We start from the raw sequence: 23,238 nt of genomic DNA, 5'->3' as shown, positions 1-23,238 counted from the left end.
TGATTCAAATTATAAATTTTTTTTATTATTAATCCACAGTTCATAAAAATATCAAACAGCATGGTAACTTGCTGCATACTTCGATTTAAAAATTACAAAGTAAATTACAATTTTTTTTATGGTTCAATTTTACAATCAATCAACACTAAAATTAATATTAATAAAACTTAAAAAAAAAACCCACAAGAAAATAATAACCAACAAATCATACAATGTTTGTAATCTGGAGTAAACATATTAAATATTGTGAATTATTGTCATGTTGGGATGATGTTTTTTTTTCCAAATGAATGAGCTGCAAAAACATTATTACTTTTGGTACATGCAAATTCCCCATTTAAAGTAACCTTTAAAAAAAATCAGATACCTAAAAAGTCTAGTTACATCTCAAATAAACAAATGCATTCAAACCTGAACAGTAAACACATCAATGTAGAACTGTAGAAGCGTCTTATTCAGTAGAAAAAACCCCAAAAAACAGCTGAGCTCTTTGTTCCTGTACAATGCTGTCACACAGCTTTTTAGTCTTAAAAAATATTTTATACACAAGTCCTTTACTTAGATTATTTTTCCTTGTTGCCTTTGTTGTTGTCATTGTCGACATCCTTCTCTGCCTCCTCCTCCTCATCATCGTCATCCACATCTTCATCCTCATTAATGTCTTGAAAGATGTCTGAGAGAAGATAGCACTCGTCATTATTTTCTGTATGCTGTGTCTCTTCCAAGTCCTTGTGGGCCAGAAGCTTCTTCTCGAGGTTTGGTAAAACCTTCTCGTACAGATAGTCAATGATATCTGGGGAAAAATTTCAATATCGAAGTGTAAGAGAGTCAACATGATGTCTTTTCACTATAGACGTTTGTGCTCTGTCCAGTGCAAAAAGTAAAACACTGATTTATTTAAAAAAATAAAACAAATAAAACCTCTATAAACATACGTTCTTAGGGGTTATGGTTAGCCATCCTATCCCATCTTATAATCTTAACGAAATATGAAAAAATAAGTAAAATAAGATAATAAAATAAAAATATATATATAAAAAAGGGGGGCATTGGTGGCTTAGTGATTAGCATGTTCGCCTCACACCTCCGGGGTTGGGGGTTCGATTCCCGCCTCCGCCTTGTGTGTGTGGAGTTTGCATGTTCTCCCCGTGCCTCGGGGGTTTCCTCCGGGTACTCCGGTTTCCTCCCCTGGTCCAAAGACATGCATGGTAGGTTGATTGTCTGTAGTGTGTGATTGTGTGAGTGAATGAGTGTGTGTGTGTGTGCCCTGCGATGGGTTGGCACTCCGTCCAGGGTGCCTTGATACCCGATGACGCCTGAGATAGGCACAGGCTTCCCGTGACCCGAGAAGTTTGGATAAGCGGTAGAAAATGAATGAATGAATGAATAAATATCCATTTGTGCTGGAGGACAAAGTGGGGATCTTATGAAATGATCCAATCCTAGTGTATTTAAATGAGAACTAAACAAAAATCTTACCTGCAAAACACTTTCTTTGCCAATCAGGGACATGGCACACTTTTAGTTTGTGCCATTTTCGTTGCACGTATGCAGGAGGTACGTCCCTGTTGAGAAAGAAAACCAGCATAACAGGAGGTGAACGAGCACCGTTTAGGACTTAAGATCTTTTAAGAACTTAATATAAAACCTCTAAACAAACTGGATGATAAACAGTCATGAGGTACGTCCTAAATCCCTGTAGGTATCAGACATCTAGGCAGATACAGCTACAGAGTTACAGCTAGGTGCAAAAAAAAAGCTATTTTCATGAGTGAAAATAACTAAATGTAATTGATTTATCTACAAGATACAATTTTAGGAAGGCCAGTCAGATGACAAAAGATGGTTTTTACAATGATCTACAAGATAGGACCAATATTTACGTAACAAAAAACATATTTAGAAAAAACATGGAACCAAAAACTGTAATCCAGAATTTGTTTTGTTTGCGTATACTTCATTTTATATTTATTATTTACAATGTAAAATTATTCAAATGGACTGTTTTTGTTGTTTAAAGGTAATCCATCTGTTTATACTAATGATATTTTTCCACAAGCATATATTCTTCACCTCAAATTCCTAAATGAAACCAAATTTCTTTATTGCATCAATGATCCATGCAATTTCGGTGCTTTGTACAACATAATACCTACAGTAGGTAAAGGCCACGTGTGTGTGGGTACGTCCTTATACCAACACAGACACACACACACACACACACACACACGCACACACAACCACTGAGTCTAATCTAATCTAATCCAATCTAATCTTTCTAAACCTACTGTTTTAAATGTATTAACCATAAATGTTAGCAATAAAACAGGACATATAGGATATTTTTTTTACATTATTTGAACAGTTCTGTTGGGGCAAGAAATGCAAGAACTAAAATTAAATTCTATATAAAACTTATACATTCTATATCTCTATATATGTGAACTGAAATGGTTTTATTTTCTGAGCCATAGCTATCAGGTGTAATAGCTTTCCAAACCTATTATTTTATTATATTAATCCTCCCCCCCCCCCCCACACACAAAACATTATAAATGTTGCTACCACATGTAGACATCTGAGATAAATAATTCAAATTCTATAATATATATATTCTCTATGAGCTTTACCCAATCACTGCTGTCAGGTCCTCCCAGTTGACATCTGCAGCATCATCTACATCCATTTCATACATCCTGTGGAGAAGACATTGGACATTTATAAACACACACATTATTAGGAGCAGAAATGGCTCTGGACCAACAGTTTGCACTAACGTACATTACATCTGTGTTATTGTCAGTACAGTGTACAGAGAGTGACGGTGACGCAGCAGTGAGTGACGGTGACGCAGCAGTGAGTGACGGTGACGCAGCAGTGCGTGACGGTGTAAATGAAGCCCAAAGGGGAGTGATATAGTCAGTAGGCCTACTATGTACCTTTTTATCAGTTTAACTTGGACATCAAGAGATTTCTTCTCTGTGGCCACCGCTCCGTAAGACATTTTCACTGCTAATATTCCCATCCTAAAAAAAAAAAAAAAATTAAAAATTAATAAAGATAGATAGATAACATTCTTACTCTAATCTTAGTCCAATAACACAAAGTATTCTCGAGTTTACTACAATATTAGGGAAGGGGGCGGGGCTTCCAGTCATTTTCAAAGCAATAAAAGACAAAACCCTGTTATTTTCCACATGCATTACTGCGTTATATTTGTGGTGAAATCATTTTACACAAAGAAACAAATAATAAAAAAATCTCCAGGAATCAACAAATGCAATCATGATTTCTCACCATTTCTCCCTGCACTGAGACCACGAGCGAGTTTTCACCCTCTTGGCGATCTTCTGTAACGGGAGCCTTTTATACAAGGTTTCCTTCATCACTCTTATGTTCCTGTTACTGTTGGCTGTGCCTGGGATCTGACTCACTATGTAATCACGCACAGCACGCAAGAGTCTCTGTACCTCCTTGTTGGACCAGGGGCCTTCCTTATTAGCTGGAGAACAACAGAACAGGCACAGAAGCAACATTGCAATTATGTGCAAATGTCATCGTGTTATCGAGTTTTGTTACAAGTTATCTTTTCTTTTCATTTAATTTACCGAGCTGTGTGTAACGTTTCTGGAGAGAGAAGGCACTTCGACCGGTCAACTCGGAAATCTTCTTCCAATTATTCCCGTGTAAAGTGTGCAACTTGTGCAACGTGTGAAGTTCTGCCTTTGTAAACCTTCACACACACACACACACACACACACACACACACACACACACACACACACACACACACACACACACACACACAATATACATAAACACACAACATTTAATCACTTCTAATGGGCAGATTCTCAGACACATGATGAAACGGTTCTTACTCTCCCTGGTAGTTTTGCTCATCAAACATTCTCCTTCCTCGAGCATAAACGTAATAGCAGGATCTGGGAATGCCTTCCGCTGGGAGAAAATAGATTGGACAAATTCAAATTTAATAGTACATACAAACTATTTAAATTTGCCTTTTAAAGTAACAGCAACAAAACTCACTCACTCACTGTCTCACTCACTTATTGACTCACTCACTCACTGTCTCACTCACTCACTTATTGACTCACTCACTGTCTCACTCACTTATTGACTCACTCACTCACTGTCTCACTCACTCACTTATTGACTCACTCACTCACTGTCTCACTCACTCACTTATTGACTCACTCACTGTCTCACTCACTTATTGACTCACTCACTCACTTATTGACTTACTCACTGTCTCACTCACTCACTTATTGACTCACTCACTCACTGTCTCACTCACTTATTGACTCACTCACTCACTGTCTCACTCACTCACTTATTGACTCACTCACTCACTGTCTCACTCACTCACTTATTGACTCACTCACTCACTGTCTCACTCACTTATTGACTCACTCACTCACTGTCTCACTCACTCACTCACTTATTGACTCACTCACTCACTCACTTATTGACTCACTGTCTCACTCACTTATTGACTCACTCACTCACTGTCTCACTCACTTATTGACTCACTCACTCACTGTCTCACTCACTTATTGACTCACTCACTCACTGTCTCACTCACTTATTGACTCACTCACTCACTGTCTCACTCACTTATTGACTCACTCACTCACTGTCTCACTCACTCACTCACTTATTGACTCACTCACTCACTGTCTCACTCACTCACTTATTGACTCACTCACTGTCTCACTCACTCACTTATTGACTCACTCACTCACTGTCTCACTCACTTATTGACTCACTCACTCACTGTCTCACTCACTCACTTATTGACTCACTCACTCACTGTCTCACTCACTCACTTATTGACTCACTCACTCACTGTCTCACTCACTTATTGACTCACTCACTCACTGTCTCACTCACTTATTGACTCACTCACTCACTTATTGACTCACTGTCTCACTCACTTATTGACTCACTGTCTCACTCACTTATTGACTCACTGTCTCACTGTCTCACTCACTTATTGACTCACTGTCTCACTCACTTATTGACTCACTCACTCACTGTCTCACTCACTCACTTATTGACTCACTCACTCACTGTCTCACTCACTCACTTATTGACTCACTCACTCACTGTCTCACTCACTTATTGACTCACTCACTCACTGTCTCACTCACTTATTGACTCACTCACTCACTTATTGACTCACTGTCTCACTCACTTATTGACTCACTGTCTCACTCACTTATTGACTCACTGTCTCACTGTCTCACTCACTTATTGACTCACTCACTCACTGTCTCACTCACTTATTGACTCACTCACTCACTGTCTCACTCACTTATTGACTCACTCACTGACTCACTCACTGACTCACTCACTTATTGACTCACTCACTCACTCATTGACTCACTCACTTATTGACTCACTCATTGACTCACTCACTCACTCATTGACTCACTCACTCACTCATTGACTCACTCACTCATTGACTCACTCACTCATTGACTCACTCACTCACTCATTGACTCACTCACTCACTCATTGACTCACTCACTCACTCACTTATTGACTCACTCACTCACTCACTTATTGACTCACTCACTCACTCACTTATTGATTCACTCACTCACTCACTTATTGACTCACTCACTCACTGTCTCACTCACTCACACACTCACTGACTCACTCACTCACACACTCACTGACTCATTGACTCACTCACTGTCTCACTCACTCACACACTCACTGACTCACACACTCACTGACTCATTGACTCACTCACTCATTCACTGACTCACTCACTCATTCACTGACTCACTCACTCACTCACTGACTCACTCACTCATTCACTGACTCACTCACTCATTCACTGACTCACTCACTCACTGACTCACTCACTCACTCACTGACTCACTCACTCACTCACTGACTCACTCACTGACTCACTCATTCACTGACTCACTCATTCACTGACTCACTCACTCACTGACTCACTCACTCACTGACTCACTCACTCACTCACTGACTCACTCACTCACTCATTCACTGACTCACTCACTCACTCACTCACTGACTCACTCATTCACTGACTCACTCACTCATTCACTGACTCACTCACTCACTCATTCACTGACTCACTCACTCACTCATTCACTGACTCACTCACTCACTCATTCACTGACTCACTCACTCATTCACTGACTCACTCACTCATTCACTGACTCACTCACTCATTCACTGACTCACTCACTCATTCACTGACTCACTCACTCATTCACTGACTCACTCACTCATTCACTGACTCACTCACTCACTCATTCACTGACTCACTCACTCACTCATTCACTGACTCACTGACTCACTCACTCACTGACTCACTCACTGACTCACTCACTCACTCACTGACTCACTCACTCACTCACTGACTCATTCACTCACTCACTGACTCATTCACTCACTCACTGACTCATTCACTCACTCACTGACTCACTCATTCACTGACTCACTCATTCACTGACTCACTCATTCACTGACTCACTCATTCACTGACTCACTCATTCACTGACTCACTCATTCACTGACTCACTCATTCACTGACTCACTCATTCACTGACTCACTCATTCACTGACTCACTCATTCACTGACTCACTCACTCATTCACTGACTCACTCACTCATTCACTGACTCACTCACTCATTCACTGACTCACTCACTCATTCACTGACTCACTCACTCACCTATCCTTTCAAAGAATTTGTGCAGGCCTTTGAGCTTCTTTATTTTTTCCTGTTCCTGTTCAAAGCGATGTGTGAAAAACAGTTTGGTGGCACTGTCTATTGCAGTGAGAGTCATGAACTCTCTGACATTCTGCCTCAGCTTCTCGTTTTCTTGTGCAGTAAACCGGCCGCGACTCAAAGAGATACCTAGTGACAAAGAAAAAATAAAAGCCCCCTTATTAAAATGTCCAAACATTTTGACATCAACCCACCAACCTGTTACACTTACCATGTTTTTTGAATTCTTTAAATCTTGGCAAGTCGTATTTTATCATCTTGTTGATGCTCACCGGCTCCTTTGACTCGATATCAGGAATAAATTCTTTCAGCTCCTTCAAAAGTTTTGCATCGATCTCTGTGCACGCTTCTGTTCGGATTCCTGTGTCCACTTCTTCGTCTTGACTAGTCTGAGTCTTTTCTCTCGTGGACACGGACTGCGCCTTCTTATGCTTTTTCACTACGGATTTATTTTTCTTCTTTTTCAGATCGTCATTGCTTTGTGTCTCTGACATCACTGTTAAACTTTCTTCCTGTTCTGCTATATTCTCCTTTAATGCTTTCTCCTTCTTTTTCTTCTTCTTCTTCTTCTTCATTATCGGCACTTCTTCACTTGTTTCCTTGCTTGGTGTCTCTGACTCTTGAGCTTTGTTCTCTTCCTTTGTCTTTTCTCTCTTTTTCTTTTTTCTCTGGGGCTCTTCTGTACTTCTAGAGAGCTCTGCATCCTCATTGTTGGTGTCTTCAGCATAACTTACATCCTCGTTCTTTAATCTCTTCTTCTTTTTTTTCTTCTTTCTGTCGTCCAGGTGACCCTCACTATGCTGCTCTGTGGAACAATTATTCTCAGCTTGTTGCTCCGACAAACGTTTTCTCTTATGCTTCTTTTTTTTAGGCGTTTCTGAGGAACTTTCCAGGCTCATTGTAATGTCCGTTATGGGATTTTCGCTGTCTGTAGTTATTTGCAGTGGAACTTTTTGAAGATCTTCATAGGTAAGAACACAGGCAGGCACAGTTTCTAAATAAACGCCACTTTTACGCTTCTTCTTTTCCGTATTTTTGCCCATCTTCTTGCGTTTAACTGGACTCTTTATTCATGCTTCAGCATCTTCATACTAAAAGAAAATAAAACCAAAATATAATAAAGTAACATGATTCACACACAAAAAGAATATTTAATTCTCTCATCTGACTAGTCTTGAATGTGTGTCTCTGCCTTCAGTAATAGTTCAAACCACAGTTTTGCACTCATTCTAAATGTTATCATTTCTGTAGTAATAACTTACACAGGGACTTAATAACCATGTTATTACTTTACAATGAGAAAAAAAACAAACACCACAATTATCAATACTGTAAATTTGTCTATGAGGAAATGTTTAACATTTATGCAAGCGGTCACTAGTTCCAACAGTGTCTTGGTAATACAAGTTTACGTTTTTTCTTCTTTATTACTTCAAGAGAATAAAAAAAAACAACAAATAAAAACTAGAATGTGTAATTTATTAATACAAAAAAGGTGTTAACTTTATTCACTACAACTCGTCCGGTGATAACAGGACTTTACGTTGTGTTGTGTGAGATGTATGTGTGCTGTGCCTCTGAATGCGTGTGTTATGCCTGTGTGTGTGTGAGGTGTGTATGCGAGGTGTATGTATGTCTGTGTTGTGCCTGTGTGTGAGGTGTAGGTGTGTGTGTGTTGTGCCTGTCTGTGTGTGAGGTGTAGGTGTGTGTGTGTCTGTTTGTGTGCCTGTGTGTGTGTGTGAGGTGCATGTGTGTTGTGTGTGAGGTGTAGGTGTGTGTGTGCCTGTGTGAGGTGCATGTGTGTTGTGTGTGAGGTGTAGGTTTGTGTGTGTGAGGTGCATGTGTGTTGTGTGTGAGGTGTAGGTGTGTGTGTGTCTGTTTGTGTGCCTGTGTGTGTGTGTGAGGTGTAGGTTTGTGTGTGTGAGGTGCATGTGTGTTGTGTGTGAGGTGTAGGTGTGTGTGTGTGTTTGTTGTTCCTGTGTGTGTGAGTGTGAGTGTGAGGTTTATGTATTTGTGTGTTGTGCCTGTGTGTTTTGTGTGTGTGTGTGTGTGTGTGTGTGTGAGGACATTCACAATGCTGTTGACTTTCCACATGCAGCTACATACGAACTACGTATGTAGATTAAAATCTCACCGCAAACATTAAGTACACACACACACACACACACACACACACACACACACACACACACACACACACAAAAAAAAAATTTACCTTCAAGTTCAATAATAAACTTCCGCGATGTTTTTATTCCAATTCAACACGAGGACACGCCGCTCTTATTCTACTGCGGAAGTCATGACATCGGCGGTACGCTGTATTAATAATAGTGACATCTAGTGTTTATCCTGAGTATAGCAGCGTCTTAGTGTTATTGATTCTGCTGGTTTTTATGAAAATAACAATAAAACAATAAAACTTAAATACATTAAATATTTTATTTCTATACATAAAAACAGAAAAAACATAGAAATATAATAGAATAGTATTTCTCTTTTTCCCCAAAAACTATTTAAACATAATATTATTTTGATAACAATTCTGACATAATGATGATAATCTAGAGGATTGTTGGTCATTTTTATGGTCATTAATCTATTAATGTCCATGAGCCCCATAGGGACAACTCATTATTAACAGTTATAAAATTTCTTATAAAAGCTTCAACAGATTGAACTTTAAACAAATAAGGTCGCAATTATTATTATTATTATTATTATTATTATTATTATTATTATTATTATTATTATTATTATTATTATACTTTAATTAAAATATTAATATCTTGGGTGAATCCCTTTTAATAATTGCTTTTGTTTGACGTATCTGAACGCAACGTGCGTGATGACGACATACGTTTCTGAATAGAATCGATTCATTAAACGGTGCTTAAAATGAATCGAATTACCAAACTTTGATTCTTATGATTCACTGTCATGCGCAAGTACTCAGGAATCGCTTTCCTGTGAATCCTTGTTCTTTATTTTAAAAAATCCTTAATCGTTATTTGCCATTATTCAGAATTCCTACAAATTTTTGCTGCATTTGCTCTTTAAATGTATATTGAAATATCTGTTCAATACCTATTTAATCTGTCATTAAAATTCATAATTTCTAATAGAAAAGCCGCAGTTTCAAAACTTCGAGTATTTTATTCTCGTATTGCTTCAATGTTCTCACGAATGCTGCGGTAGAAATATAAAGAAAATAAAAAAAAGCTGATGTTCAGTTGTTCGAAAGAATCGACTCCTGATTGATTCACAGTTCGATTCCCGGATGATTCACCATTACATTATTCTGTATGCGAGCTGAAAAGCTGAAAATGAACCGGAAAATGGACGTTCATTCAGATTCCACACCATCTACTGAATGATTCCAGCCAATACACTGCGACCAGGAGGTGTGGAAATACAGAACAAGGGTTTGATTTTTTTTTTTATCTAAACATAAGAGCACAATTCATTGCTGATGGCACAACATCCAACCAGGTGACTCTATAATATGTCATGTACAACATTATTTATTTTTATACATGTATTTGTAACGCATCAGTACTAGATTAAATTGCATGGTTTGGTTACATGATCAGCCTCCATGATCCTGGACCATCGGCAATACTCTGAGATCAGACCATCAGCACATCACTAACCTGCAGGTAAAATTGTACTAATCAAGTTAGTGGTTTCATTTTGCAGAACTTATTTTTTTCTCATTCAGAATGTTCATGTTGTAAGGACAATATAATCTGGTCTGAAGAGGATGGAGATCCCTGCTTCTGACCCTGGTTATGGGCACCAGCAGCAGACATGGGAGGGATGGAACGGTTGGGGTGGAATCACGTCTCCTGCTTGCTCTCCTACTGCATTTCCTGCTCTTCCACCTCCATTTGGTTATCACCTACACCCGTCCTGTGTGCCTCAGAACGGACCGGCTGCTATGGGTCCTACAACAGTGCCGGGCAGTAGGTTGACCTCGGATTATTCACAGCCAGTGACGGAATACTGGTCCCCCCTACAACCAAACTGTAATGGTGCGTGCCACTTTTCCTATCATACAGTTGGCCTTTTTATCATTGCCTGGTGTTTTATCGTTTTTTAAAAGTATGCACTGCTCTGGATACAGGTGTGTATAAACCTGTCCCTGATGCCATCAGCCCAGCACAGACATCACTACAGGGATTCAACTCACAACTGGTGAGAGCCAAGTATATCAATTAGTTGTTACTGTTACATTGATCCTATACATATATATATGCAAGAATGTTTTATCCTCATTGGGATCATAAGGCAAGAAATAATCAAAATTCAACAGACTTATATTAAACAGCTAAAACAATATTCATTTTTCATGTACCTCCTGGGTCGGAGTTTTGTGGGGGTATGTGGAGTCCGCGGTGTTCTCCCTCAGTCCAAATGTACCAACATGTATTGTGTGCTGCTTAGCATCACTAAATTGTCCATAGTGTGTGGATAGTTGGGTGAGTGTGTGTAATTGTTCCCTGTATTGAGCTTGTGTTCTGTCCAGGGTGTCCCCTGCCTTCCACTCGGATTAGCTTCAGGTTTCTCCTGATTCTGTGTAGGATTAGCTCAGGAAATTGGTGGATGGGTGAATGTTGTATTATGTGATGTATTGCATTCCCATCCAGGCTCTAATTCCAACTTGCATTGAGTGTTACAGGGTGATTTTGGGAGGTCAGATGAAACCAGAAGACCCACTTGGACACAGGGAGAACATGCAAATGGCACCCTGAGTTTAATATCAAACCAAGATCTTATAGCTATGAGGATCCTCAAGTGGATCCTTAATGTATATTATTTTACCAAAATGAGTGGCACCCAATTCATGGAGTCCCTCACCTTTCCTCTAGGTTGACTGTTCTCGGCTCCAGGGTTCCTTTGACTTTTTCTGATATATGACTGTAGCGGTATAAAAATATGGAAGAATAGCTGTATTATTTTACTGCTACATACATATACAGTTTAACTATAATAGTGATCTCTGTTTCATTCACTCAGACCAGTCCTATATCCAGCCCTAAATCAGAGTCCCGCTATGGTTTGGACCCTCAGCTACTACCCAGTGTTGTAAGTGCCTAGTAATGAATTTTCCAATTTCATCTGGTTAATAATGTTGAGCTAAAATCCATTGAGCTGTAATGATTGCATCGCTAGATTGAATTATTAACACTGCTTTGGTTCACCTTTTTCACTGTAGGTGCAGGTTATGAGTGAGGACAGGGCTCAGTGGGAAGGGAAAATATTTGCATCTGAGCCCCAGTCCTCTGTCCCCCCTCTCTCCAGCACGTCCTGCACTCTGGAGGACAGAGGTACTACACGCATCCACACATCAATCCTAAACTCAAGAATAAATAAACATGTATGTGGATCAAATATGAGACCATTTGACAGAAAACATTAATATGCATAATTATGTGATGTCACAGTGGCATACTGTAATTTAACACATATATGGAATGAGTTTTTGGCTGATTTTCAAATCTCTTCCATGTATGTAGGTAACGCAACTGCTCGATTTATACGCTGCACGTCCTACAGCTTTCCTGTTGAGGCTCAGTCTGCACAGCAGAGCCACCTGCCACTGGGGGCAATTATTTGCCCCCTAGCCAGACCTGAGAATGAAGAGGTGTGTATGTGTGCACATTTAGGGTATAGATATACACCTACTCATTTATGAAGTTAACCAATCAGTCAATTAGTTAAAGATGGGAATAAAAACACGTGATTATTTTGTCCAGTTTGGGTGAGTGTGTTCCCATGATAGCCTCAGATTCCTGTTCTTGGCTGACAAGAGTAAAAACTGGTTGCTTTTTTGTTCTTGTAGTCCATCCGCCTTAAATTTTGATGTTTTATGATGCTTTTCTGCTCACAACAGTTGTTAAGAGTGATTATATGAGTTACTATATCCTTGGCAGCTCGAAAACGTCTGGCCATTTTTCTGTGACCTTTCTGATCGATTTCTTCTTCTTATTATTATCCTAACTGTATATTGCTTCCAGAAATGTGAAATTTGCCCTGCTTCTTGTGTGGGTGTGTGTTGTTTTCTTGTGCAGAGACCAATGCCAGTGTGTAACACAGGGGAATGTGTTAAGGGCTGTGGTGTGTGTGGGGCTTACATGAGTCCTGCTATGAGCTGGCAGGATTGTGGGCAACGCTTCTACTGTCCTTTCTGTGGCAAGCTCACAGAAGGTCAGAATAAATCAGACGTACATATTTTTTCTCATTTATCTTGTGATTACTTTCTTACACGGCTGAAATGTATTGACACTGTTTTCTCTCTCTCTTGCTATGTCAGTACCATGGCAATCATATCAGCCTACAAACAAAGGGCAACGAGTTGACCGGGAGAAGAGGCCAGAGCTCAGTCTGGGTTCATATGAGATCCTGGAAACACAAAAGGTAAAATTATTAACATATTGTCAACACTTTATTATACTTGTCTATAAGGCTGTGAGGTTTCTTCAAAATGAAATTCAAATTTGTGTTTACTCAAAAGAAACGTTAATGTATGTAAATTCTACGTTGCTAAAGGATCAAAATAATGTAATTTATTTTTCTGAATTACTTTTTATTAAATAACCTGTAATATACCTACATGACTAATAAAAATACTTTTTTCCCCAACTTTATTCACAATGTTCCACATTGCTATATCTACAAAATAAGACAAGCTTAATGCTATTGTACTGCAGTGTATTGTATGTCCACAGAATACATTTGAGATTCCGCCACCAAAAAGCAGAACTTTAATAGGTGACTGATGAAAATTAAGAGCATCCATGTAATATACATTTTTTATTTAATTAGAAAATAGGTACATAATATAAAACTGTGTATTTATGTGTATTTATGTAGACGTCTGGCAACAAAGAATTAGACAAAGAATATAGTAAATGTATATTTATTTTGGGGACCTAAAAGGATAATTTGGGATTTTAAGTAATTCAAATGTGTTTATTATTCCATGAATACCAATAATTGAATATTATTCAAGTACTAAAAGTCATGGAAGCCCTAGTGTTAGTCATAATTTTTACTGATTTATGTATGTTTTTATTGATTTACTTGTGTGTATGTATTTAATATTGCTTATCATGTTATTTTTGTGTCTTTTGTGTGAAGGGCGAGCCTGCTGTGTTGCTCCTGGCAATTGATGTCACTGCTGTCGCAATAAGATCAGGACAACTGGACTTCATCTGTCAGCAACTTTGTTCCTTGCTACAGTCTTTAGATGGGTATGAATGACATCCTCACTCCAATGCTCACCCTAACAACGTACTCACTGTGACCTGCTGCGCTTTGTGACTCTCATGATCTTCTTTCAGGAGTGAGTCAAATCTGCGAGTTGGGTTGATTACTTATGACAGCAGGATCCATCTCTATGATCTCAGTACGACGTTGTCCCGCCCTCACATGATGGTCCTGACGGACACAGATGACCTGGAACTTCCTGTATGGGAGGGGCTTCTGGTACCACTCAAAGACTGCAGACACACTGTACAGAGGTATCAGTGCACATCAGTTAGTTAGTTTAAATAAATATGTTTTTTGAGGATGTGCAAAGGATTAAATGTGATTTTTTATGTGTAGTATTCTACAGCATATTCCGCTGTTTGATGCTGATATGCAGGACAGTTCCAGTTTGCAAGATCTTCCTGTTCAAGCCGGACTCAAGATCCTACAGGTAGAAAATGACTGATTGTTAATGGTTTACATTTACTGATTGGACACACCTCTTTTACTGGGACTGAAAGAGCTTCTGATGGGGCCATAAGCCACACTTCACTGGGACTAATTGGCACAATAGCCATGCCTCCTTCACTGGGACTGAAAGTCAGAGGCCCCACCTTCTGTACTAGGAGAGAGAGGCACAGAGGCCATGCCTCCTTTACTGGAATTGATTTACCCAGAGGCTGAGACGGACAGGAACACAGGCCACACCTCCTGTACTGACACTGACAGGAACACAGGCCACACCTCCTGTACTGACACTGACAGGAACACAGGCCACACCTCCTGTACTGACACTGACAGGAACACAGGCCACACCTCCTGTACTGACACTGACAGGAACACAGGCCACACCTCCTGTACTGACACTGACAGGAACACAGGCCACACCTCCTTTACTGACACTGACAGGAACACAGGCCACACCTCCTGTACTGACACTGACAGGAACACAGGCCACACCTCCTGTACTGACACTGACAGGAACACAGGCCACACCTCCTGTACTGACACTGACAGGAACACAGGCCACACCTCCTGTACTGACACTGACAGGAACACAGGCCACACCTCCTGTACTGACACTGACAGGAACACAGGCCACACCTCCTGTATTGGTCTGACTTAATCTTTTTTTTACTTTAACAGGCTGCAGATTGTCCTGGGAAGCTGTTGATCTTTCACTCCTCACCTCTTACTGAGAGCTCAGAGAAGCAGAGCTCCCTGGGATTTTTTTCCTCCAGCAAACCAAAGGTGAAATAAACAAGAATACAATAACATCTGTTTTTCTTGTTGTTCTTGTGTCTGTCTTTATTTCTCTGTACTCTTTTTTCAGTCAATCTTCCAGGCACCAGAGTCATCAGCATCCCTGGTTAAAGCATGTGTCAGTCAAGGATGCAGCGTCCAGCTTTTTGTGTTCTCACAGCCGGACGTGGGTGCGCTTTGGCCAGGGCATGTCCCCTTTCTCACAGGGGGAAGGCTTATCTGCTACAACAGCCTACAGGTAATACACACAGGGTGGTGTTTTATATACAACAAGCAAGAAAACTTGATCATTGCAATTGACTCAGTCCACTTACAATGGAGCCTTTTTCCATTAATGATAAATAAACATTTCCTATACGGAGGTTTCACCATATTAACAATTATACACTGTGAATAAGCTGTTACTATAGAAACGATAACACTTTTTGTACAAGTGACTAAATATAAACCTGTCATTTGCCTTACAACCAACACTATCGTCAAAGCCGTGCTATTAAAAGAAATTAATCAATATCTTCTTGCCCGTAAGAGTCAAGCAATTTTTTATTTATTTATTTTTTTTGGTTTGAGATTTTTATTGTGCCGGAATGTTTTATTTTAATAAGTTCACTGGGTTCTTTTGTGATCACACATGAAGTAAAATATTTCTTAGATATTATTGTAAGTTTATGCTTGTTGCGATTGTCTCTAGTCTGAGCTGGAGAGAGAGCGTTTCCATGGAGATCTGTGGAGCAGTGCGTACACTGACACGGCCTACAGAGCTCGGCTTCGAGTTTATGCTAGCAAAGGTAAGAAAACTAATGGTGTTTAAAAGAGATATGTCAAAATGTGTTATAAATTACAGCATACAATTGTTGGATTGAATTGTATATTGTATTGTATTTTATTCCAGTGACAGCCCTTCAGATATAATGTATATATCAGGTATAATGTATATAATAAAGATATAATGTCAGCCCTTCAGATATAATGGCATGTGATTAAAGATCGGTCGGAAGTGTTGAGGTGAAATGTTAATGACGTGAATCGGCTAACGATGACGGTTTGGGACTTGCGTGTCTGTTTCTGTAGAATTACGAGTGTCGGGCTGCTATGGCGCTTTCTTCACCGGTCCCGAATCCCACTGTGTTGTCATGGCAGCGCTTGATTGGCACACAGCCCTGGCATTTGAGTTCACTCACTGCAAATCACTTGATGAAACCAGAGGGGTGGCCATACAGGTGCGAACAGGACAGACATGACAGCTGAGGAATGGAAAAGAATCCTGTATTATCATCTGTGTATTAGGGATGTAACACAGTATCACTGTCTTTATCTGTTTAAAGCTCCAAATATCCATATTAGTATACAGTATGCATAATGAAGTGGGTGTGGCCTAAATTGGAAGATACACCTACTTCACTAGAGTTAATAACTGGTTTCACTGCTCATGTAGTTATTGCTTTATTTTGTGTTTACACATGATGTTTAATAAAGAACTTATTTCTTAAATATAACCAAACTAGCAGCCTAAATTAAACCATTGTGACCTGGACTAGGCAGTTACCCCAGATGCTCTTTTAACCGTAGTGTCAACTGAAGTGTCTTTCTAAAATGTAATCCTCTTCGTATTTTTATTTCTATTCTTCTCTGTTTAGATCGCATCTGGTCTGGAATAATGAATTCATATCTGGTTATATCTTTAGCTTATATACGTGTGTCCTTGTAGGCCGTCCTGTCCTACAGTGGATCCAGAGGAGAGAGGAGGACACGGGTACACACTGTCACTCTGACCTGCTCTCGGAGTCTGATGGACACGTTCAGGACCAGCCAGGCTGAGACTCTGCTCACTTTCTACTGCAAAAAGAGTATGTACTATACAGCTATATGTACATAATAGTTATATACAACTTATACATAAATATTCACCTTGTGAGATTAAACATTATGAAGATATTAATGCTAATGTACAAATAAGTAGAATTCTGTGTGTGGTTGTGTGTGTGTGTGTGTGTGTGTGTGTGTGTGTGTGTGTGTGTATTAGTGTATTGCTTGGCGATAGAGACACCTCTGCATTGTCTTCGTGAGGAGCTTCAGACTGAGATCACTGAAGCTTTAGCTTGCTACAGGAAACACTGCTGCACTACTTCTGTCTCTCCTGGACAAGTCAGACTCACACACACACACACACACACACAGAATTTACAGATGTGCCCATTGTCAGATGTTCAAATATGACTCTTTTGATTAGAGATGATTAAAATTTAATTTATATAAGTAGCCCATTTTGCAAGTACGACTGCATTAGTACACGCAACTAGGTACATAAGCAGCACTACATTTATCTCGTGTCTAGTCTGACTGTATCTTTTACTTCTCATCCCTCAGCTGGTGATGCCTCATTTTCTAAAGACTCTCCCCGTCTACATTAACAGTCTGAGGAAGAGTGAGGTTCTCCTCCCAGGTCTGCGCAGTTCTGTTTATCAGCGCCTTCAGCTGCGCAGCATCACTGTCTCCATGGATACGCGCAGCACCGTCACTCAGCTGTACCCACTCGTCCTGCCTCTGGTGAGATTTTGGAAACCAAATGTTTCATCGTTGATAATCAGCACAGCGATATTTTTCTCTCATAATGATTAATAAAATCCCTTGACACTGTTTAGCTTAAGATCTCAGAGATTTGCATTGATTCACTAATCCTGATAAAAGAGCTAGGTTACACCGAGTTCTCACACTGGGGTCAAACAAAATTAGATGGAGTTGATATGAAAGGATTGAGCAGCTGATGGTTTTCGTCAAGCACAAATTGAAGCTTGTTTTGGGATCATCAGTACACAAGAATGATATTCATTCATTCATTCATTCATTCATTCATTTTCTACCGCTTATCCGAACTTCTCGGGTCATGGGGTGCCTGTGCCTATCTCAGGCGTCATCGGGCATCAAGGCAGGATACACCCTGGACGAAGTGCCAACCCATCACAGGGCACACACTCTCATTCAATCACACACTACGGACAATTTTCCAGAGATGCCAATCAACCTACCATGCATGTTTTTGGACCGGGGGAGGAAACCGGAGTACCCGGAGGAAACCCCCGAGGCACGGGGAGAACATGCAAACTCCACACACACAAAGCGGAGGCGGGAATCGACCCCCCAACCCTGGAGGTATGAGGCGAACGTGCTAACCACTAAGCCACCGTGCCCCCCCTACAAGAATGATATATTAAAGTTATTTATAATGCTGCATTTGTACCTTTAAAATGTCTTTAAAAGTCTTTTAATGTTTATGAATATCGCTTGTGGAATGTTGTGTTTGCAGCAAAGTGAAGCATTTGTCTACCTCTCGCTCACGTACAAATACTATTGCCAGAAATCCTGAGAAGATGCGATCAGAGAAATGTTGGATATTTCCAAACATTCATGTAAATGAGGAGGGAATAATGCTTCAGAGTTTATAATACGGTCATATGATCGAAGATGATGGAAGATCAATGAATAGTAGCCATATTGAGTTTTCCCGTACTTGTCAACGTCTTCGAAAAATATGACCCAGAGACAAAGGGTACGATTAAATCTGATTAGATGAAATTATAATTTGCAACGCATTCATGTTGGTTGTTATAGAAACAGTACAGTTTGCAATTCGGAGCATATTTAGCAACGTCAGCAGTGACAGAAACCGAACACGGTGATGTATAATTACTATGATTAGAAGAGGAACATACAATATCTCGTCCTTTAACCTGCAATCATGCTGGTTTTTACCCATGATGTTCTCGTCACGTGATCCTGACAGACCGTAGAACGTTTAATAGGGGAACGCAGCAGCTTGGAAAATATCATGGGCAATAATAGCATGAGCAGGGGAAGTTTGGCAAGCTTTTTTTTTGCATTAACTGAGTAAATAACTGTTCCACATAAATACAAGCTGTCCATTAATTTTTTTTTGCCATCGGTCAAACTAAAGCTTAGATTCCATTTATACTAAATTTGATATTGATATCTCCAAAAATGTCAAGATGCAGCAATGCTCTGTTTGAATGGAAAAAGAGATAAGAGATTTATTAATTTATTAGCTTATTCAACAGTTTATTTTACATTTAACAAATTAAACCTGTAATTTTTTTAGCTTCTTTATTTCTCCATATGAATGTAGTTCTGTATACAAGATGCTTAGATCTAAGAAGCCTAACTGCAAAAAAAATTAAATAATAATATTAATAAATAATACAAAAAAAATGAACAGGGACTGATGTACAATATGATGGATGGATTTATTCTCTGATTGAATAATTGACAGCATGTCTGTCTCCTGTTTGTCATACACGTTGATTCGTGAGGCTGTGACACAACATTTAAAAGTTTTATCTTAAAGAAGATATGTAAAAAAAAATAAATAAAATGAACCGTCTGTATATGAAGAAAGTCATTGAGATTTCGTCGCACTGTGCTGTTTTCCAGCTGGTGAACACTGAAGGAGACTTTGTACCTTTCATGGACACGGCGTTACGCTGCTCTGCCTCCAGCCTTCAGTCTGATCGTCTCTATTTACTCTGTTCACCTCTGACGCTGATCCTCTGGGTGGGCAGCCAGGTTTCCCCTCAGGCCTTAACACAACTCTTCAACACAGCTTCCTTCTCATCACTGACATCCGGCGAGGTACAGACCCACAGCTCAAGACAGTTGTGTCGTTGTGTTTTTGTGTGTCCGGCACGTTCACTTTCATGTGTTTGTTGTGCAGATTAAAACTCCTGTACTGGAGACTCCTCTTTCTGCCAATCTTCAGAAACTCCTCATCACCTTACAGTCCAATGCAGCTGTGACTCTTAAGGTGTGTTTGCTTTTATTGCTCTGACTCATTACTCAAATGTGTGCAACTTTAAACAGCAGCAAAAGTATTCCTGTCTTCCTGTAATGTCAACTTTTCCATGTGTTATTTTAGATGTTTAGATAATTGGGGGAAAAATCCCATTTATGCCCGTTTCTTTGAAAAGCTCCCAGCTGAGGCAGCCAGGATTTGGGCTAAAATATGAAATATATGATGATGAGCCCTTAGCCACTGACTTTAAGGATGCAGAGTGGGAAGGTTTCAGGTTAAACATGCATAGTCAGAGGTGTTTAACTTTCTTTTTGTGTTGGTGTAGTACATCACATGTTACAGTGTAGTGTAACAGATGTATGTTGTAGATGATGAGAGGTTGAGTTTGAGTTTTTTATACATATTCATGTGGTGTTGAATTTTTTGTAAAGGAAAAGGTTTGAGTTTTTTTTGAGCACAAAGTTAATTCCAGGTTAATTAACTAAAAATAATCCACGCATTGCATTTTATGCTATTTGGCAGACGACACCTTACATTATCTCATTTTATACAACTGAATAATTGAGGGTTAAGGACCTTGCTTAGGGGTCCAGCTGTGGCATCTTATGCCCCTTTTCCACCACGGCAGTTTGAGTGCTGCTTCAGAGCCAGAGCCTAATTTATCAAATAATCAGTTCTTTCTTTTTTGACACCCAAAGCTACTTAGGTTCTTAAGTAGCACAAAAAATATTGCTGGTCTAGACTTACGAACCGCTTGCTTCAGGGGCTGGGGGCTAGTGACAGTTGCCAAAATGAGATATGAGCTACAAAATGATCAGATCCTGCCATTAGCTATATAGAAGACATATCTTGTATGTATAGGGCTTATATGTGGATATGAAGAAGCAATACAGGAGACTTATATTTCCTCTATATGCACAAACCGTATATGCACCTCAATTTTGCCTATATGTGGCATATATACGCATATATGCAGCATATATATTATCATATATGTGCATATATGCAGCGTATATGTGCATATATGCAGCGTATATGTGCATATACGCTGCATATAGGTTTCATATATGCGCATATATCCACATATAGGTTGTTTCCATGTGGGCTGGGTTACTGTGACCAACAAGACAAAAGAGAATGTCGTTAGTGCCATTTTAAGATCATTTTAAATTAGCATTCGCCGTGTTTGGATGCCAATGTAGGTTCACAAATCCATGAACATTAACAGTAGAGCAACATCCGCCATTGTTGATGTTGTGTTTGTGTTTCCCGCTGCTGCGCTAACGTTGCTGTAAGACTTGGCACTGTGATGGCTCTCTAGCCCATGGAAAGGCAAACCGGTTCTTAGAAGAATTGCCAGTGGAACAAACTTCGAACCATCACACTGAACCAGCACCGGGTTCTTTCTTGTGGAAAATTGGCGTTAATGGGCCTGGGATTAGTACTCACAACCTTCTGAGCAGTAGTCCAACACCTTAACCACTAGGCTACGAGGTTCGAGTCCCAGGCAGAGAACCAACCCGACTCTTTAAAAAATCTCAGTGGCAAACGTGATTGTCTGATGGTCCCTAAATAATTTTTGAGAAAGAGAAATAATGAGTTGTTTCCATTATGAAATCAGCATTAGTGCTGTAATATACAGGCTTGGTGAGCTGCTCATGGGGACTGTATTAATAACCGGACATTCTGCGTGTGCTCAGCTGAAGGTGGTGAAGGAAGGCGACAGTTGTGACGAGTGCGTGCAGCGACTCCTGGTTGAGGACAAGAGCCCTAACGGAGGAGCGTCCTACACCGACTTCCTGTTCCACCTCCACGTCAATTCTCTACGCCGTGTCGTGGGATGACGGCTGCATTTTTTTTTAACCTTTCTTGACATATTGTATCTTTAATCAGGGACAGAGTGTCTTATATTGTTAGTTTTCTTGTTTACTCTCATGAGAGCGACATGGCTAACCGAACACGACTCAAGCCGAGCTTGAAGACGAACCCAATTTTACACTTAATCCCTAGTTTTTTTCACTTGTGCAAATCACAACTAGCATGTGAACATTTTAAGCAATAAAATATTCAAATTTATTTATATTTTATTCTCATTACATCACAGATTCAGGTTAAATTATCGGTAGTGTACGCTTAACATTTCTGTGTGTGTGTGTGTGTGAGTTTGATGTATTTATTTCACATTTAACTTTGGATTTGGCTGCAGATGAATTTATTGCAAAAATGCTCAAATAAACTGAGGTGTATGACGAGAATTTGCTACTGAATCATCCCTTAGTCCTTAGACAAATGACACAGTGTTTAAATGTGCAATCGAAAACTGAAAAAGAAAACGAATTCGGACGAATCAAACGGTGCAGGAAAAACACTGGTCTTATTTCTGTAACGCGAGCAGTCACGTCTCAGAAGCAAGCGTCACGATTCAGGCCCGACCTAATCAGCATAATTGGAGTTGAATGATTGTTGACTTTGTATAGAACGAAGAATTTCAGAAACAAGGATGTTCTTGCTCATCAAACTGACACTGCAGCCCAAAACGAAGACCTAATGACTACAGATGAGATTATTTCCCAAGGTGCTTCATAAACGCTTCAGAAAAAGAGCCATATATTCAAGCTGAGATTCAAATAATGTTGCGTGAATACACAACAATATGATTGTGTAATTTATTTCACAGACAGTAATTCAGGTTTCAAATTGCCAAAATTTCTGTGCAATTTGATCAACTTTAGCACCATGATCTATATCGAGCCAGACATAGAGAAGGTGATATATCAGAGTGCAGTGAAAGTATAATAATTATAATGATAAAATTATTAATTGTCTCCTGGATGGCTGTTTCGTGGGTTTATTGGGACACAGAAAAAAGATGCCTCTGAAGCCTCTTTCTGTATGTCTAAACAAGTCAAAAACAACTGTGGTGAATCTCAGGTACTCCTCTATGGATGGTGAAGATTTCAAAAGTTTATGATGATGTCCATTTGTTGACGTATCTACATCGAAAAGCTACCTATAGCCAGATATTAACCTCCGGGCAACAGAAATCAGGGTTTGGCCTAAAATATTAAAATATCCTGGTACTAAATGAAACAATGAAATGATGACAAACAAATGACAAAACTGCA

The 23,238-nt window shown here is 39.6% G+C and overlaps 2 protein-coding genes across 7 annotated transcripts; one reads left to right on the top strand and one right to left on the bottom strand.

Moving 5' to 3' along the window:
- Positions 1–3: 3 nt before the first annotated feature.
- Positions 4–9,142, bottom strand: LOC113653357 (transcription termination factor 1). Its single transcript, XM_027162918.2, has 10 exons — positions 9,011–9,142; positions 7,007–7,886; positions 6,739–6,924; positions 3,882–3,960; positions 3,609–3,733; positions 3,298–3,502; positions 2,940–3,026; positions 2,631–2,696; positions 1,480–1,565; positions 4–793 (listed from the first exon to the last, which is right to left on the bottom strand). Exons 2-10 carry the CDS (start codon positions 7,836–7,838, stop codon positions 564–566), a joined length of 1,896 nt encoding a protein of 631 aa, XP_027018719.2. The 5' UTR covers positions 7,839–7,886; positions 9,011–9,142; the 3' UTR covers positions 4–563.
- Positions 9,143–9,745: 603 nt separating this feature from the next.
- On the top strand, positions 9,746–22,368 carry si:dkey-13n15.2 (protein transport protein Sec24C). Of its 6 annotated transcripts, none has more exons than XM_047819078.1 (22): positions 9,746–10,217; positions 10,386–10,451; positions 10,531–10,826; positions 10,919–10,989; positions 11,812–11,880; positions 12,011–12,122; positions 12,312–12,439; positions 12,867–13,002; positions 13,109–13,212; positions 13,936–14,048; positions 14,139–14,318; positions 14,404–14,497; positions 15,193–15,297; positions 15,380–15,547; positions 16,001–16,097; positions 16,381–16,529; positions 17,018–17,156; positions 17,333–17,454; positions 17,677–17,856; positions 19,756–19,953; positions 20,036–20,125; positions 21,814–22,368. In XM_047819078.1, exons 3-22 carry the CDS (start codon positions 10,556–10,558, stop codon positions 21,955–21,957), a joined length of 2,670 nt encoding a protein of 889 aa, XP_047675034.1. In that variant the 5' UTR covers positions 9,746–10,217; positions 10,386–10,451; positions 10,531–10,555; the 3' UTR covers positions 21,958–22,368. The 6 variants fall into 6 exon arrangements, with proteins under 6 accessions (XP_047675034.1, XP_027018781.2, XP_027018784.2 ...); XM_027162980.2 differs by having other exon boundaries at positions 9,746–10,284; XM_027162983.2 differs by lacking the exon at positions 10,386–10,451 and having other exon boundaries at positions 9,746–10,196; positions 10,514–10,826.
- The last annotated feature ends 870 nt before the right edge of the window (positions 22,369–23,238 follow it).

This window comes from Tachysurus fulvidraco, chromosome 9 (genome assembly GCF_022655615.1).
Source record: "Tachysurus fulvidraco isolate hzauxx_2018 chromosome 9, HZAU_PFXX_2.0, whole genome shotgun sequence".
Lineage (NCBI taxonomy): Eukaryota > Metazoa > Chordata > Actinopteri > Siluriformes > Bagridae > Tachysurus > Tachysurus fulvidraco.
Note: the sequence above shows the minus strand (reverse complement) of the source record. Positions and strands in the feature narration are given on the sequence as shown.